General features: G+C 45.3%; 1 protein-coding gene and 1 long non-coding RNA gene across 2 annotated transcripts; one reads left to right on the top strand and one right to left on the bottom strand.

The window, feature by feature from the left end:
• Positions 1-3,336: 3,336 nt before the first annotated feature.
• LOC142042529 (uncharacterized) lies at positions 3,337-9,726 on the bottom strand. Its single transcript, XR_012653797.1, has 3 exons — positions 8,610-9,726; positions 6,722-6,903; positions 3,337-5,465 (listed from the first exon to the last, which is right to left on the bottom strand). It is a non-coding gene; the product is annotated as an uncharacterized LOC142042529 (long non-coding RNA).
• A 414-nt stretch (positions 9,727-10,140) lies between these two features.
• On the top strand, positions 10,141-17,527 carry ALAS1 (5'-aminolevulinate synthase 1). The gene is made up of 10 exons (XM_075052934.1): positions 10,141-10,476; positions 11,195-11,401; positions 12,369-12,524; positions 12,606-12,828; positions 13,317-13,501; positions 14,111-14,290; positions 14,495-14,659; positions 15,724-15,992; positions 16,480-16,642; positions 17,239-17,527. The coding sequence occupies exons 1-10, from the start codon at positions 10,272-10,274 to the stop codon at positions 17,397-17,399; spliced, it is 1,914 nt and encodes a 637-aa protein (XP_074909035.1). The 5' UTR covers positions 10,141-10,271; the 3' UTR covers positions 17,400-17,527.
• The last annotated feature ends 1,053 nt before the right edge of the window (positions 17,528-18,580 follow it).

Raw genomic sequence — 18,580 nt, 5'->3', positions numbered from 1 at the left:
TGAGATAGTAGTATAGAGCACAGGTAGCGTGGAACAATCCGTGGTCCCCAAGGCTTGCAAGGGAACCCAGAGCTTGACCCCTTCACTCACCCACAGAAGAGCAGCACATTTTTTTGCTGTGCCAAGCACCAGCCTCCTCTCTCCCTTCTCCAGCCAAAGTGCAAGACTAGACGCTACACAAGCCCCGAAGATTCTTCTGGATTTCAGAACTAGATAGCACAAGGATCCAGAGGGTTTGCACACCTTCGCATATTAGAGTTGTTGGCTCCTGTTTTGTGGCGGAAGTGGTGGCTGCCCCCCTCCCAGGCACCCCACCTTCCACTACAGGGTCTCATTCCTGCTGCAGGTTGGGCAGGATGAACGTCTGGTTCATATCTGAGAGTTTGGCCTAGTAAGTGTGTGTTGCCCAGCATGACTTCTCTCCCCAAAACTGCTTCTTCCAAGACATCGTTGCCTCACAAAAATGCAGCTTGGCAAAAAAGCCCTACCTCGCACCCACCCAGACACAGATATTGCTCAGCACACTCCATCAGAGGCAGAAGAATTAACCTTTAAGTAATGAATGGGCTGGGGAAAAACGTTGCAAGGCAACCCAGCCACGTCCCTACTTGTTAAACACTGAAATAATACATGCCAGACTTCAAAGTGCCAAACAACAGAAATACAAAACTGTCATCAGGGCATTTGGGGAAACTGTTCAGCCACTGCTTAAACCCGAGCCTCCCAGCAACAGCCTTGTGCAGTGGAGTTAATCTGAAAGTTTGCTGGTGCTACCAATGGCTGGAGAGAATCAGTTACCCTTCACACCAAATTATCTCTCCACATAGAGGCACCACCCCTCCACACCACATTCTCACATGGCTTGGTACTTTCTCCCTATGTGATCAATCATCCCTTACCAGTGCTAAGAGGGGAGTGTCTCAGGAGAGGTCTCCAGTCCTAACATTAATATTTTTTTTTAATTAACACATTATCAAATTTAACACTGGAAATGATGCAACTTTTTGAGAAGATGAAGTCTGAACTGCTTTTTCAAGTTAAACTTTGAAGCAGAGACTTGTCAAGACTAGAGGTCTTTAAAAACCAAAATTGGAAGTACTTAAAAAGAAATACAGACCATCACAACTACACTCTAGTTCTCCTAGGAGCTTGTGGGATGGCTGCCGGAATTTTTGGGCAAAGTGCTGCAACTTGCAAGTCTGAAGAGACTACATTTTCTAATGTATATAAAAGCTCTGTAAGATTAGCAGAGCTCTATATAAAAACACAGCACAGAGGTCAACCACATGATCCATCACTAATGCTAAGCCAGCAATAACCCTCTACTCTCCCTTGGTTTGCTCTTACAATCAATTCTACATGAGAAACTGGGCACAGAAGTAAAGAGAATGACTTAACCTCGGGTTTGGACTTTTGCCATTTCAGTCTTAATTTCTCAGCTGATCCCTTTCAACTCTGTTGTTATGCAACGTTTGCACTTCCATCTCTTTCTAGGACATTCCCTAGGATCAGCTTTTATCCTCTTCACCCAGGGCTGGGACAATGGGCATTTCCAAGAGAAAACATGTGCATCTTGCCTGATTAAGCAGAGGGATTCCTGAAAAGAACACATAAGAGACTCTAGCTTCTCTACCACATCTCCTGGAGGTACAAGAGCAACACATTTTCCAACCATTACCACCAGCCCAAGACAACACCTGACAAGACTAGGTTTGCTTAGCACACCAAGTCAGAGACAACTTGCTCCTTTGAGTCTTCTAGCCCTGTAGATCTCAGCTGGAATGGTGTTCAGTTCAAAGAGCTGCAGAACCATCAGGTCAAATAAACTACATGCAGAAAAGGCTGCTAGCAGGGTCACAGTACCCCAAGAAACCTCCCATCCCAGCTGTCCTGGCTGGTCCTCACTTGTACTCCCCCTGGTACCACCTGTGCTGCTTGGCAGGCAGAGCGGCCCAGAAGCCTTGAAAGTAGAGCCCAGAGCTTTGCGTGACTTAGGCTGTAAGACAGTGCAAACAGAGCACTTGCCAGCTTTTTGAAGAGTTCAGTACAAAGGCAAACAAGGAATGGAAGCCTCATATACTCCAATAACCTTAATACGTCACAGAGTTTCTCTGGTCTGCAGTTCCCAAGTTCAGATTTGGAGATATATGATGTGCTAATTTCCTCCCTTCAGCACTGGCCCCTTCTTCCCTATTGCTGACACTCTTCTCATTTTAATACCTTATCACCACCGTCTATCTATAATCTTTAGAGCACAAGGAGGAATAGTATGTCTTGCACCTCAAAGGTTAAGCAACAAAGCTATTGCAAAAGAGCACAGCAAACCCCATGGACAGAATGCACCAACACTTACACTGGGAGATGGAAACATTTGCAGAGGAAAGAGCTGGACACCAACAAGGCTGTAGCTCATCCTTCCAGCCTTCTGCTGTGGCACACAGGCTATGGTGTTACACAGACTCTCCTCCCACTCACAGGAGTGGGTTTGGCCCTGTGATGTTTCATACCCCCTGTTGCCACACATTTTCATGCTGCTTTCATGTCTGGAACATCTCCACTTAGATGAAAGGCATCCTTCTGCTCTACTGCTTGGCCACTTCCCTCTCAACCCTTTGGACTGTTTCTTTCAAGGAGCTAATTCTAATTGACTATACAACTATAACAACTAATTCTTTAACTATAAAGTTTCCCTGACCATTGATGGAAACAACAAAAGATCAAAACTGCTTTACACTTCCCTCTGTTTATTGCTTGCTTTCTCCAAGACAGTTCTTAAGACTGTCTCAGGACCAGCAATATCTAATGCTAAGGAACTGCTGGATAAGAAGACAAGCCACCCAGGTAACAGAAGAGTCCTCTTGCTTCACTGGGTACTTGTTCATGGGATAACACCCACACAGGAATTCCCAGCTTGAGTCTAGTCAAGAGGGGGATTTTCCCCCACCTTCTCATGTCATCAGCAGGTATTTCATTCTGAAATGCTTCTCCTTCTCCTTACTTCACTGAAATATCAATCCTTGCAGAATAAATTGAAATACCGGATGCATAAGAGAAGAATAAGCTTTTGCCAAAACAAACCACAACAACTAGCATTACTTGTAGGTGTACTGTACCTACAACAGACATTTTAAGGTGACAGTCTTTTGAAATCCCATGATTTTCACCCACCCAAAAGACATCAGACACTAAGAGGACTTCACAGGATGCCTTTATCCCTATTTCCAGGCTGAAAAGGCAATCTTATTCATATTACTACACCTGGGAAAAGAAAGGTAGCATGTACATCTGCAGGAAATAGTACTGATTAAAAACCTGTCTAGTCAGTGAGTCTCCATTTTGACAAACAAAACTACATCAGTTTACACAAGGGATTTAACTTACTGTGTCAAACTGAGTCTGGGGTCACTGGGGAGGAGTGAGGGCACTTGAATATGCTACTGCCTTGTAAGGTGTCCATGGCAGGCCCATGGGACAGGTATACACGTCAGAGAGATGATTTTTTTTGTCATGGTTTAGCCCCAGGAGGCAGCTAATCCCTACACAGCCACTTGTTCACCCTCCCCCCCCCAGTAAGATGGGGGACAGAATCAGAAGGGTAAAAGTGCAAAAACTTGTGGGTTGAGATAAAGACAGTTTAATAATTTAAAAAGAGGAAAAAAACAACAGAGAAAGAAAAAAACCCACACCAAAACCAAGGAAAACAAGTGATGCAAAAGAAAACAATTGCTCACCACCAACTGACAGATGCCCAGCCAGTCCCTGAGCAACGGCAGCCCCAGCCACCCTCCACCCCCCCAGTTTTATTGCTGAGCTTGATGTCATATGGTGTGGGATAACCCTTTGGTCAGTTGGGGTCATCACCTCCCAACTTCTCATGAACCCCCAGCCCGCTTGCTGGCAGGGCAGTGCGAGACTAAAAAGCCCTTGATGCTGTGCAAGCACTGTTCAGCAATGACTAAAACATCCCTGTGTTATCAATGCTATTTTCATCACAAATCCAAAACATACCCCCATACAAGCTGCTATGAAGAAAATTAACTCTATCCCAGCCAAAACCAGCACGTTTTTTACAGGGCGAGAGGGAAAGAACAAGGTATACCCTTGATTTCTAGCAATCTTCTGCTTGACAGGAAAGTCCTAACATTGACGTTGCTTTAAAAGAGACAGCCCATAGGCTCCAGCACAGCATTTTTCACTGCTGTGGCTCGATTTCTTGTTTTCAAGGACTTTTACATTCCTGTCTCTGCTCTGACTTCCACCTTCCTGCCAATGCCCACACTAACACAGATATGAGCAGGAGTAGGAGCTCACTAGAGCTACTTGGTGTAGCAAAGATGCTTTACTATATAAACACGAGTGTCTGTCTGGGCCTGGAGCATTTAAATTCAGACAAAGAAGAGACACCCACTTCTTTCCCTTCTCTGTCAGCTGTCCCTCCTATAGAGAGAGGAGCAGGCTATCTACTTAATTCCTTTCTGGAAACTCCAGTTACAGAGAGCTATAGACCGCTTTGACTTCAGAGCTAAGACCTTTCCCCACCCTCTCATACCTTCATACAAGAAGTGCTCAGATTCACTTTTTTGTAAGGTATTCCTGCTCTATGCTGACTATGTAGAGAGTTCAAGCTTCTAAACCGGACGTAGAAGGTGGTACCTCTGCCCAAGTAGCTAATGAGGAGAAATGAGGGCTGAGATATGTGCAAGAAAAAAGACAGGCTGAAGCCCAGCAATAATCCTAACTAAAAATATACTGGTTGGAGTCTACTGGTTCTTTCTAAGAGAAGGAGGAAAACTGTGTGAGAGAGGAGCAAACAAAGGTGTGAATGCAATTCATTGCAAGTGTGGCAAAGCTCACAGTAGCTGGAAAGACTTGTGTACCATTTCCTGCCGTGTGCTGCACAAAGAAAGACAAACTGGAGGATGCAAGATGAAAAAAAAAGACTATTGTGTGATTTTCTACATCTGAAGCAACTGGAGGGATGTCAGGGAGATATTCTGGAATTAAGATAAACCACGGCTGGATGTGTTAATCAGATGGGCTGTAGACCACAGCAGCCCTGGTGTGGGAGTGGTGCCCTTCAGCAGAAGGGCAGGGTACCTTGTATGAGGGTGGCAACAGCTTCTACTGTCCCAGCTGAGCGTGAGTCATCCCCCTGTAATGGGACTTTGCCAAGAGACCAAACTCCTCTGCATCAATGGGCAGCACCTGGGGCCTGGCAGACAGGCGAAAGTGTCCTGACACAACACCCTTGTGAGGACCCACCAGCAGGTCATGAATTTTAAGATATCCATTACATGGGGGAGAAAAACAGCTTGGCACTTGTTGGTATGAGATGGGGTAAGAAGCTTGCCTGGCCTGCATCTGTGAAACAGGGGTGCTGCTCAGTCACTCTGCAACAGGTCACACATGCCTCAGCATTCAGCAGGTCTTCCAGCTTGGCTGAATTCTCTATCGATTAGAGGGTCCTATAAAGAAATGAGATTTCCTGTTCTGTCATGTAAAGACACTGGATCCAAATGAGGAAAATCTGCTAAAGAAATTCAGCACGGGAAGAATTTTCTCTATGCAGCTACTATCCCAACCCTCGAATTTTGCCTTAAAAGGTAAACTAAGTTCTCTCTAAGAACTGCTGGTCTCAGGACCGGAGGTGGAAGTTCTCAGATCTAAGCCTGGAATTTGAGTCTGGATTAAATCCAGATGTCAGGATCACATCCACTCCCTTGGAAAATTCAGATCTCAATATAGACAGTGGCTTGTGCGTGGGGAAGGGGAATTGTTTTTCTGGCTTGCCCTCTTGTGACACTGACTGGGTGGGAAAAAATTAGGAATATGCACAGCTCTGACTTCAGAAGTGGGCAAAAGGGATTAAATGTTGCTAATGGTAGTTATATGCTCTCATTTAGACAGGCTGAACATAGAGGGGCTTTGCCTCTTGCTTTTCTGCTAAGTAGCTAAATGCTCTCTTAAAAGCATAAAATTCATTAAAATTCCATGAAAGGAGCTAACTGCTGACAGATGTGAGGCTGGATGAAGGCTACAAATGTGTGAATCAAGTTCTGTTTCCAGGAATATTGGGCAAATGTGCTTGAGAGAAGAGGGATGGGAGGGAAGTATTGAAGGTTAACTTAAGACCTGAGCCTATATGGTAAACTGGTAATGTGGAAAGAGACCATCTTCAGCAGCAGCTCTTCACAGACTTCTGCAGAATCAACTTGACCCTGTGGTAGGGGATTTTTTTTTCCCCCATTTCAATTTCTATATGGGAAGCACTTTCTATGGCTTCTCATCCACTTCCCGAACTGCTGGAATTTCACCTTTTTTTCCCCATCTTGCAACTTATTTAGCAAAGAAATGGACAAATCATCAGAATGGAATGGGCTTTAGAAAACTAAAATCAGCAGAGGCTCTCAGGGTAGCTGGGAGTCTTCCCTTCTCTTCCCCTGCCACTGCATCACAGGGGTCTTTCAGGCAGATCGAGCTTCCTCTGCTGAATCCATCTGGTACGCAGCATCTCAGGTACCAGCTCCAAAGACTGCTCCAAAACACAGTTACAGCTAGGAACTACTCACCTTCCAACCTAAACTTTGTCATGGCCAGCTGAATAAATTTGTTCTCACACCAATGCTATCCCCTCAGCTTAAACCATTTTCCTTCTTTATTACATGCTACTCTGCCCTTTATATATTCACAGGCAGTCATTGCTTCTCCCCGCCTACTGTACCTGCCGTCTCTCTCTCTCTCCAAACAGGCTCCGTAAGCCTGCTTTCTCTCTCTCCAGACAGGCTCCCTGTTCGCCCTTGGGCTGCTAAGGTACTGTCCCTTATTGCAGTCTGAAGTCCTCCTTCTGGAGCGTGGCAAACAGCATTTGCATGGCACTTCATGGTTTCTCCTGAGCCCTGTAGGCTGATGGTAATACATTGCCACAATTAACATCTTTAAATACCATTTAATTAATCCAATGAAGCCCTAAGAAATTTTAATTAATAGCAGCTTTATTAGTATTTACTTCACCTTCAATATGTAAGCTCTGGCAGTACTTCCAAAGGGAGGAAACTGGCAGAGCAGTTGACAAGACACCCTTTTCCCTGACTTTTCCCCCTCTGTTGGTCCCAGAGCTCACAGCCATCTCTGTGCACTGACAAGGACATGTTCCTTCGGCAGCTCTCCAAGATGAGGGTCAAGTTAATGTCATTCCGTTGCTATTTAGCTCTGCGCAACTCCTGTCATGTACAAGGTTAAATAAATTCACCAAAATCAAGCTCTAAAGAAGTTATTGCGGGGTCTGATTAATAGCACAGATTGTAGGGAAGCCTGACAGAAAAGCCAAGAGCTCTGCTCCACTTGGGAGACCTCCGTATCACAGCCAAGGTCACTGTGTCTCAGCTGCCAACCTTGGATGATGTTTGTGTAAAAAGCAGATGCTCTTCAGACTTCACATGCACTTTTGAATACAGAACCACGAGTTTCTGAATTCCAGCAACAGAGCAGACTAATGTACTTCATCCCTCAACCTTGCAACATGCTAAGATGCTGCTGTTAAGATTATCAGGATAAAGAAGGATTATCAGATTTTTGTGGGATTCAACCTGCTGTGGCAGGTGTCCATGCAGAAGAGCTCTGCAGCCTGTTGCAGTACTCTGCCAGCATCTTTGCACAACATCTTTCTCTGGTGCCTCTTACAAGAAAACATGTATTCCCTCTGTCCCTCTTGAGTTAAGTACCATGGTCAATTAATAAGGGAAGAATAGATGGAGAAGGAAAAATACTATCAACATACTATAAATCAAGCATATGGGACTAGATTTCTGTTGTTAAAACTGAAATTAATCTAAGGACCACTGGAGTGATCCCTTAGGTTCAGACACACTAAGTCTGTGCTCTGAGGACACTCGTCAGGTATCTACATGGTAGAATGTTGTGATGTTTCCTCATTTTTTAAACTGATGTGACACAAAACTTCAAGGTAGGAAGTCAAATGTTGATGGTCAGGGGAGCAGGGATAGCGGTAATCTGAAACACAGATCAGGTATTTTGCAAAATGTGAATATTTGAGGCATGTAACACTAACTGAAAGCCAGTTGTGAAAAAAGAGCACTTTTCAAGAGCAAACTGAAGTAATAAGTTGAAGCACTGTCCTGGTATTACCAAATGGTCAAGATTCTTGCTATCATAACTGCTATACAGGCTCAGGTCAAATACTATAGCCTTGGTTTAATAATTTATTTACAGAACAAATTAAAATGAGCATATATGTAGTTTAACAATACCCACTGATGAAAGGCTGTTTCTTAATGGTAACTTCTGCATTACATTGCTGGAATAATTAAGAGAATTAAGATCTAAGCATCAAGACTTATTAAACAATGTTGTCTTAAATTCCTAGTAAGCAAGAAGTGACTGTGTTTTAAAAACCACCTAGCCCTAATAAAACCCCCATCCCACACCCTGCCTTGTAAAGCCCTATCTGCTTTTTTCAGGGCCCCACAATGTGTACACGAGGGCAGAACTCTGTCCTGTTTCCTACCTCAGAGTTTAGTAACGCGCTGGAGTTGACAGCGAGTCTGCCGTTTGACTATGGTTTAAGGCTGCCTTCCTTTTCATCTACTTACTCAAAGTTTACATACAGCAGCCAGCGTCCTCAAAGTGAGACAGTGATGAAGAGAGGAGAGTCAGGCAAATATCCTCCTGGTCTTCCCCCCGCCCTGTGACAGAGGAGTTATCAAAAGATTAATCTGCAACACGTAAATACCAACCAATATTTTCTGAGTGCCTTTTGTATCCAAACTTGAGTTCAGCAGCCACAGTTCTACAAAGCTTTTGTACTTCCCTAATCACTCTTCTATGAGTGCCTTCTAGTAACTATACAACATGACTACATGCAAGACATAAGAAAGAGCGAGCTTTAAAAGAGCTCTCCTCAAAACTCTGTACCTGTTACAAAAACAACTCTTGCCTCAAAGTGCCCAAGCCAGCTCTCAGCTGGCTGAGGGATGTGAGGCCGGGAGGCAGTACTCAGCCCGAATCCTGTCTTCCGTGAAATCACTGTTTCGCAAGATGAAGAAAAAAAACGCATCGTCATCTTTCTTCTCCATTCTTTCCACACTTCAGCAGCCAGTATACGCTTACAGGAATTAGCACTGTTCCAGCTCAGATGGCCAGATACATAAGGAGAGCTCCTTTTGTCATTACCCACCTGTAAATATACTTTTAAACAAATAAACTTTAATGTCCATTGCAAACCAGAGGATGCAGGACTCGATTTCACTTGCTGCTGTCATTCTCACGAGTCTTATTTATCTTCAAAACCTGGGCAGTGGCACCACGCTTCAAAAACACAGTGGTGGAAGTCTGAGCATCGCTGATAGAGAACCTGTTAGATTCATACTGGCTGTAGGCAAAGCGAGAGGGCTTCAGGATCCCACCACCACCAGTGAGACTACCTGCTGCTTTCTGAGCCCCTGTGCGACGACTCTGCAGGGAGTCAGAAGTGCGTGTTTAGGAAGAAAATACATGAGGTTTGTCAGAGCAGTGCTGGGTTTCCCCACTCTGCTGACTCAGAGCTCGTATTTTCCAATGAACAGGCGCACCAGGGCCCCCCAGATCTTCTGTCCTGGGGGTAACGGACTCCAGTACTTCTGGGAAACAAGCCCTGCATAGCCTGGGGCTGAGGGGAAACCGAGAGCAGGACAACTACCCGCCCCTGCTTCCCGTGGGGCCGTCCCCTCATGGCTGCCCCCCATCCCCTCACACACCCCCCCGCCAGCTCTTCGGGCCCCCTCCGTGTCCTCACGACGCCCCGGGAGCCCCCCAGCCCCCTCCGTACCCTCCCAGCGCCTGCTATCCCCTCACGACAACCCCATGAGCCGCCCGGGACCCCTCCGGCCCCTCACGCTTCACCGCCCCCCCATCTCCTCAGGACGCCTCCAGCCCCTCACAGCGCCCCGGGAGCCGCCCGGGGACCCCTCCTTCCCCGCGGCAGCCGCCCGGGGACCCCTCTGTCCCCGCTGGAACCACCCCAGAGCCGCCCCCCGGCCCCTCGCCGCCTTCCCCCCGCCCCAGCAGCCGCCTCCGGCCCCTCACGGCCCGGCCCGCGCCTGCGCCCTGTGGCGGCGGGGCCGCCGCAGCGCGCCTGCGCCGTTGCCCGCCCGGGCTATATAGGCAGCGGCGGAGCGGGCCGGTGCAGGGTCCCGGAGCGCTGCCCGGGTCTCGCCTCCTGCCTTCACCGGTGGCGGCCGAAGTCGAGGTCCGGTCTCCCGTTCTCGGCGGCGAGGATGGAGGCGGTGGTGCGGCGCTGCCCGTTCCTGGCCCGCGTCTCGCAGGCCTTCCTGCAGAAGGCCGGGCCCTCCCTGCTCCTCTACGCCCAGCACTGCCCCCGGATGATGGAGGCGGCTCCCCCGGCCGCCGCCCGCGCCCTGGCCACGTCCGTCGCCCGCGGGCAGCAGGCGGAGGAGGAGAAGACCCCCGCGGCCCGCCGGGGTGAGTACGGCCGGAGGGGAGCAGCGGCCTGGGGCCGGGCCTCTCCTGCGGGTGGGCGGCGGGTCAGGGTAGCCGGAGCAGGGAGCCTTCCTAGGGACAGACCTAGTCACCCTTGAGGAGAAAAAAAACCACCCCAAACATCTGTGTCGTAGGAGGAAACTTCTGGAATGGGCAGCTTCGAGATAAGGGTTGCTTAATCCTTTAAATGTCTGTGGTAATTAAGCATGGGCACGGCATAAAGCGGAGACCGGACTGTTAGGGTGTCCTGCAGTGAGCTCTGGTGGGGGATCCGTGATCCTGGGTCACGGAGCTGGGACTTCTCACGCCTGAGCATCTCTTCACCCCACCTGGTAGCATCCCTTGGGGGATTCTTACCCTGGCACTCAGGGGAAGGAGTTGAGGCTTGTAGGAGGGGAAGGACTGGTGGCTGAAAATAGCTGAACTCCTCAAAAGAAAATCTTCCCCTTGGGAGTGAAAGAGAAAGAGAGATTATTTGTTTTCCCTCAAAGGGTACAGTGCTACATCTAGCATCTTAAATCAGATGCCGCTTGGGTGTTACTGGGATTTTATGCTTGTATAAATACAGCATGACTGCTCAGTTAAATAGTTCTGAATGGCTTGTGCTAAATTAATTGTGAAGGTAATGGATAGAAAAGCTTAAGTCAGTGTATTAAAATTATGAAGCTGAATTGCTTTCCCTTCTTCACCCCCACCTCAGAGGCCAAAAATGCCAAAGAGGTGGCCCAACAGAATACAGATGGAACCCAGCCACCTACTGGCCACCCACCTGCTGGTGTTAGCCAGAGCTCTGCTACCAAATGCCCGTTCCTGGCAGCTCAGATGAATCACAAGAACAGTAATGTTTTCTGCAAAGCCAGCCTAGAACTCCAAGAGGATGTGCAGGAGATGCAGGCGGAGAGGAAAGGTACGTATTCTGTGTGCTGAAGTGTTGGTTCCTTCTGAGAGCTTCTGGTGTCTGACTTTGCTCTAAGAGTGTGCCAAGTTGTAACAGTTACCACTTAAACTATGCAGGTAGGATTATGGGAGACTGCAATAAAAAGCTGTTGGGGAATGTAGGTGTTAATGGCATACCTGCAATATTGTGCAGTGTTTCCCCTGGGTGATTTTGGTGCAGGAATGGTGTATGCTGTATTTTGATACACTGGCTCTAACTGTGCGAATGGAGCTGTTACACACGCACCCAAAGCGGATGCTTAGAACTGAAGAGAGCTTTTCCAGGGTGCTGGTATAGACAAAGGTTGTATATCCAGAGATGGAAGAAACTGGATCGAGATGCTAGGCAAGTACCAGCACAAATCCAAGCCGGAAAGCAAGCAAAGGTGGTGGCTTTTGGTTTATGGAACTAAAGGGTGTTGGCTGGCTCTCAGTCCTGATGCGGAAGGGCTGTCCTTCAAAGGAAGGAACTTTTCACCAATATCAGAAAAGCCTTACTGTCTGTCTCGGGAAGCTTATTTTTACTTTTCTGTTTTTCTGTGGCATAGTTTTAAAAAAATCTGTGCTAACTGAACAAAATACTAGGAACAAAAAGGAAGCAGCTGACTAGAACTCCGCCTTTGGTTAGGTGTGTACCAGGTCTTTGAGATAAATGCTGTAGCTGTATAGAGTGGTTTTCTGAATCATGATGAACCAAATGTGTTGTAAGGAAATTACATGTTGTATTGTTATTAACTAGCGAGGCTTTCCTTTTGTTGTGTACAATACAAAATTGTAAGCAAGTAAAATAGTTGATCCTAACAGGCGCACGTAGATTCAGGCACATGCTTCCTAAAGAATGAAGAGTTAGAGTTACTTAAAGCGTTTGCTTTGCTGAAGTCAACTTTGTTTTGTTTCAAACTGATTAAGCTCACTGGAGTTTATTACAATGTCTGTAGGTACAGAATTTGCCAAAATACCAACTACTTCCACACTGAGGAACATTGAGACTGAGGGAGAAGAGCGGAGTGGCTTGCTCAAGAAGTTTAAGGATATTGTGTTGAAGCAAAGACCAGAAAGTGTGTCTCATCTGCTTCAGGATAACTTGCCAAAATGTAAGATTGTCTGGCAAAACCCCCATGGGCCTGGTCTCTTGTGATTATTCCCTGTGTGCTTAAGTCTCCGTCTCATTTCAGCTGTATCCACCTTCCAGTATGATCAGTTCTTTGAGAAAAAGATAGATGAAAAGAAGAAGGATCACACCTACCGAGTATTCAAAACAGTCAACCGAAAGGCACAAATCTTTCCCATGGCAGATGACTATACTGATTCTCTGATCACCAAGAAAGAGGTGTCTGTCTGGTGCAGCAATGATTACCTGGGGATGAGTCGTCACCCTCGTGTGTGTGGAGCAGTTATGTGAGTAGTGCCATATTCTTAAGAGGCAGCTGCAAGCTATAGTGCCCTGCAGAAGCTTTTGTGGGAAGGCTTCTGAAGAATTGATTTCTGTACTGTGCTACATATGCTGCTTCTGATATTATTCTTGGTCTATAATTAAGCTTATACTCTTCTCTTGAGCTCAAGTAGGTAACTTAGTATTTAGCTCCAGGGCTGCAGTATACCTGTCAGTCACTGACACTGCTCCTTGGATTTTCCTTAGAAGTCCCCAAATATTACCAGATAGACTGGATGGTATATTGCAGCTGTACTCGGTAACTGATTTCTTAGCTTATCAGATTCCCAAGTTGTGCAAGTTGCTCAAAAACCTTAAATCTAACAGCTGCTTTTTGCAGCCAGTTCCTTTTTAGAACAATACTGATTATGTACTAGAATGTTTTTGGCAATGATCCTTTATTCATTTGTGTGTCACTCCGTAATGCTAATGCCTCTCTTTGGGCCCTCTGTAGGGATACACTGAAACAACATGGTGCTGGAGCAGGAGGCACAAGAAATATTTCAGGAACAAGTAAATTTCATGTTGATTTGGAAAAAGAACTAGCTGATCTTCATGGAAAAGATGCAGCACTGTTGTTCTCATCTTGCTTTGTAGCCAATGACTCCACTCTCTTCACTCTAGCTAAAATGCTGCCAGGTGAGATCTCAAACTGCACCCTGTATTTACCACAAAAACACAACCTTGCCCTAAGCAGTTGGGAGTACATTTTACAAATGGCTACCCAAAGTGAGGATTCATCCTACTTGATCAGCAAAGTATGGTTGTTTTTGTTAATGCCATATTCAAATTATGTTCAACTCATTTAAATCATAGTAGCAACCTACTGAGATTGAGATCTAGGAGCTAGGAACTGCAGAAGGAATTAGACAAAAAGCAGAGTCTTCTGCTCTTACATTTAAATTCCACCTGAAAATGAGGCAGCAGGAATTTAGTATCCTCCCACCTGTGGGTGTGAACTTTTCTCTTGTATGCTGTCTGCCTTCAGAAGTTAGAAGAGTTAGATAAAATTATTAAGGACTTGGAAAAACCCTTCTGTATTTCCTTAAGCTCAAGTTTGTTTTAGTTTTAACACCTAAAATAAGCCTTAAATATTATTCTGCATGATCTGTAACTTGTTCTTTTGATCAAGAGCATTACTTTCTAGAACATGCTACCATTGCTGCCTGAACACTTTCCATACATAAAGCAATGCTGGGATCAGTTAATGCTTTCTGTACTTAAAGTGTAATGGGGCTGTTTCCTCAGGCTGTGAGATCTACTCTGATTCTGGAAACCATGCCTCCATGATCCAGGGGATCCGAAACAGCAGGGTGCCAAAACACATATTTCGCCATAATGATGTCAACCATCTTCGAGAACTATTGAAGAAGTCTGATCCTTCTACCCCTAAAATTGTTGCATTTGAAACTGTTCACTCAATGGATGGTAAGTTGACATCAAACCCTTCTCTCTCCTTTCAGTGCAGTTAGTGCTTAAATCATCTGTATTTTAGATCCAAAAGTGTACAGTGCTATAAGGGTTTACATGAAAATAGTCTTCTGAAATGCCTAGTGTATGGGGGTACTTCTAGTATTTATCCAAGCTGAGTACAGGGAATCCTAAACTTCCAGTCACTGCTTTGGTTCCTAGGTGCAGTCTGTCCTCTGGAAGAGCTGTGTGATGTGGCCCATGAGCACGGGGCAATCACTTTTGTGGATGAAGTGCATGCTGTGGGGCTATATGGAGCTCGAGGTGGTGGTATAGGAGACCGGGATGGAATCATGCACAAGATGGACATCATCTCTGGAACGCTTGGTATGTATGGCCTGGCATTTTCACAGAAGCTAAGGCAGCAAAGCTTCTGAGCAGCCAAATTAAGTAGGTTAACTCAGTCTATTCAAATGAACTTGCTAAGGGCTGTTGGGGGCTAGAATTTTCCAAAAAGCCCAAAGGATTTAAGTATGCCCCACAGTTTGAAAAGCTTGTGTTAAGCTACTTACACTGCCTTACAAATCAGTTAAGGTAGCATTGGGCTTTTTGTTTTAAACAAGCTACCAAAAAGTCCTCCAGTGGCATATTATACAACTCAAGAATAAATTCAGGTGAGAATGCTAGTAGGGTAGTACTCTATATTTAGTAGTACTTAATTCTTTTATGTGAAATGGAGTGCTTCTAATCTAGAAACCTGAGATGGGGAGTTATGTAAAGAGATTTGGCAAGAACTGAAGCAACTGCTATTATCTTAGTAGAATGCAGGCTTAGGAGTAAGTTTACTGCTGCAAATTGCAAAGTTGTTTAAACAGCTTCCAAAACATAAATAAAATTGACTAGGGAAGTTCATGGCTCTGAAATGTACAAACTTGGGTGACAGCCTAATAGAAACAGAAGCATTCACCAGACACCCTAGTTCTGTCTGTGGCTCTCTTCTGGTACCTGAACATTTGGAAAGGGAGGCTGGTATTGACCACACAATCACAGTAACAACCTTGTGTGCTCCTTAGGAGCATAGGCTATTTCTAGCATCTCTGGAACAGATTATTTTAAATCTGCTGAGAGACTTAGTGTTGATCACTTGGGGTCACTATTGAAGTCTATGCTCAATGATTTGGCTTATAAGGTCTTCCCAAAAATCAAAACTTGGGTATTTGAAAAAGTCTTGAACTGGCTTGCTGTGTAATAATTAGATCCATGTTATCAGGATTGGCTTAAAAACAAAGCTGTAACATGTGCTGAGTAAATGCAAGATTAGTGGTGGGGGCTAGCATTGTTGCGTTAAGTATGCAGTCAAAATAACTCATTCCTTCAAGTGAAAAGCTATAATACTTCAAGCCATTCTAATGGGTACAAGGAATAAGCTTGGCTGCCTTTTTTTTCCTCAGGCAAAGCGTTTGGTTGTGTAGGAGGCTACATCTCCAGTACAAGTTCTCTGATAGACACTGTTCGTTCATATGCTGCTGGCTTTATTTTCACAACGTCCCTGCCACCCATGCTCTTAGCTGGTGCTCTAGAATCCGTCCGAACTCTGAAGAGCGCAGAGGGGCAAGTTCTGAGGCGCCAGCATCAACGCAATGTGAAGCTTATGAGACAGATGCTGATGGATGCAGGCCTTCCTGTGGTGCACTGCCCCAGTCACATCATTCCAATAAGGGTGAGTACTTTGGGTACTGTTGATGCAGGACTGCAGTCCCTGTTTTCATGTCCATGATAACATTACACTTTCAGGTATTGGTTAACATTCACAAAGTTCAAGCCTGTTCAGTATTCAGCAGTGATGTGCTTGGAGTCTGGCTTAAGTTGACCTCAGCCTGCTATAAATGCTGTAAAGCAAAATGAAGTGTACAAAACCCACAATCTAATGGTATACAGAAAGCAAGGAGACTGGTAAGAAGCTAGTAAAAAGAAGAGTTCTGGTATAAAGAGCTACCTGGCTAGGCTGCAATGGTGTGCTTATGCCCAGAGGGCTCTACAGCACAAGCTTGTAGCTCTTCTTTCTGATGTATATGCTACTTATAGTGGCACAAGGAAGACTAAGTAGTCCTATTTGATTCTTGTGGCTAGCCAAGTTGGGCTGACAGTTCTGCCACCTTGCAGGTTTTGGTTGATCTTTGGTTGTAACTTAGAATTTTGAACTTTAGGTTGCAGATGCTGCTAAAAATACAGAGATCTGTGACAAGCTGATGAGCCAGCACAGCATCTATGTCCAAGCAATCAACTACCCCACAGTTCCCCGTGGAGAAGAGCTGCTACGTATTGCCCCTACGCCTCACCACACCCCTCAGATGATGAGTTATTTTCTTGGTGAGTGGATTCTTACATCAGTGCAATGAAAATATGGGGTTGTCTATACAGTCTTTATACTAAAGATGAGACTAGGAAATACTTAAGTCTTAGATGTCACAAGCTGGACAGTGTCTTTCCGCTTCAGCAGCACACATAGTGCATACTTCTGCACTTAACTTGCTTTAAGCATGGCATGTGAAGGCCAGTGCACTGCATCCTAGAACAGAGTGTGCAAGGCCAGTGCAGTCCTGTACCCAGCCAGTTCCATCCCAGCCACCTCTACTGGGGCTCTGCTCATGCATTGTCCTAAACAATGTTATGTGGGGTCCAAAGAAATCTGCTCTCCTTGGCTGAGCTGTTAACCTGTCTTAAACAGAGATCTTTCCAGGGAATGTAGCTTACCTGATCCTGTCAGAAGAGGTAGTATGAGGATAGCTGAGACTTAGTTGCAGCCCAGTCACCTTGCTCAAGTGGTTAATTATGTCATAGTGAATTCCTGTTATCCCTCTCATTTGCTAGGAGAATAGGTATGATGACACTTCTCTGCTGCTGCTTCTCTAAAGCCATCCACTGTCTTAAGCCTTGATCTTAATGAATTTTTCTGCTCATAACAGAAAAATTGCTAGCTACGTGGAAGGATGTTGGCCTGGAGCTGAAACCGCACTCATCAGCTGAATGCAACTTCTGTAGAAGACCCCTACATTTTGAACTGATGAGTGAACGGGAAAGATCCTACTTCAGTGGCATGAGCAAACTAGTATCTGTCAGTGCATGAAAGTAATGGTGTTAGTTGTATTCTTGTCTAGTTCTAGTACCCAGTCAGTAGCATTTTTAAATTGCTTAATAAGTATTTTAATCATAGTTGAAGCACTAAGCTCTGAAAATAAATTTCTAGAGCCATTATGCCCAGTTGTGTTTTTTGTTTGCTTCTCTACTTATCTTCCATAAGTGAAACTGAAGTGTCAGTGGTTGGAAGGGACAGTGGCCTACAGCTTAATGCCTTTCAGCTGAAGTACTGACTTTTCAGTAAGTGTATGCCAAAAGAACTTTAATAGTGTTTCCTGGAGTATTATAAGTGAGGGGTTTATTTCTTATGAAAAGAGAAAATTAGTATTTATAGCTTCTCATGAGCTTCTACCTGAAAGCTTTTGAAAACATGCAGGTAGAGTACTACATGCACACTAAAACTTAAGCAAGAGTATACTGCTTAAGAAATGCTGTATAATGAGCTTGCACTTTTTTTTTTCTGGAGGCAGGTATTTAGAATGGGTTCTGCTAGACACTGTCTCCCTCTACTGCCCTATTCTGCCTTTGGAGTTTTATGCACAAGCATTCCCCCTTTGGTGTTCAGCATGGTGCTCACTATTAAGAGGAAAAAAGTGCTGTTGAGATTTAATAAGTGGTGTTTTGTGACTGCTTTGACAGTTAGAAAACCAACGTGGCAGGGTGGTATAGCAGCTGGGAAAGGAAGGCACTTTTACCACTACAGGTGGTAGATGCAAGTTGCCTCTGGCTGCCTGTGTCTCTTCAAGTCTATACGGTCTGCTCTCCAGTGCACTCTGAGCTAGACTTTAGTGTAAAAACTAATTAAGCAATCTAATAATTCAGGTCTCTGACAGAAGTCATTGTAAGAGAATATCAGTGCTGCTTTTGCAACCCCTCTGAAAACTTGGGCTTGTTGCCTAATTGCCATTCTATTTAATGTTTTCATGAATAGCAAGGGCATGCTTTGAACACGGGGAAGTAATTCTGTGGGTGTATACATGTACTTGGAGGTCAATATTGGAATGAAGTCTAGAGCAAAGCACTAAACTGCTTCCTTCATGTACAGACATGTCCCATAACTGCTACAGTCTAGCTTTCACAAGTCACTGAACAGCTACTCTGTCCAGGTACTCTTGTTTTCTGGATATAACAAGCCAAGCTCCTGCCACTGCCTGTTGCGCTCACGGATGT

The sequence above is a fragment of the Buteo buteo genome, chromosome 21 (genome assembly GCF_964188355.1).
Source record: "Buteo buteo chromosome 21, bButBut1.hap1.1, whole genome shotgun sequence".
Lineage (NCBI taxonomy): Eukaryota > Metazoa > Chordata > Aves > Accipitriformes > Accipitridae > Buteo > Buteo buteo.
This window is presented reverse-complemented; position numbering and strand designations above follow the sequence as displayed.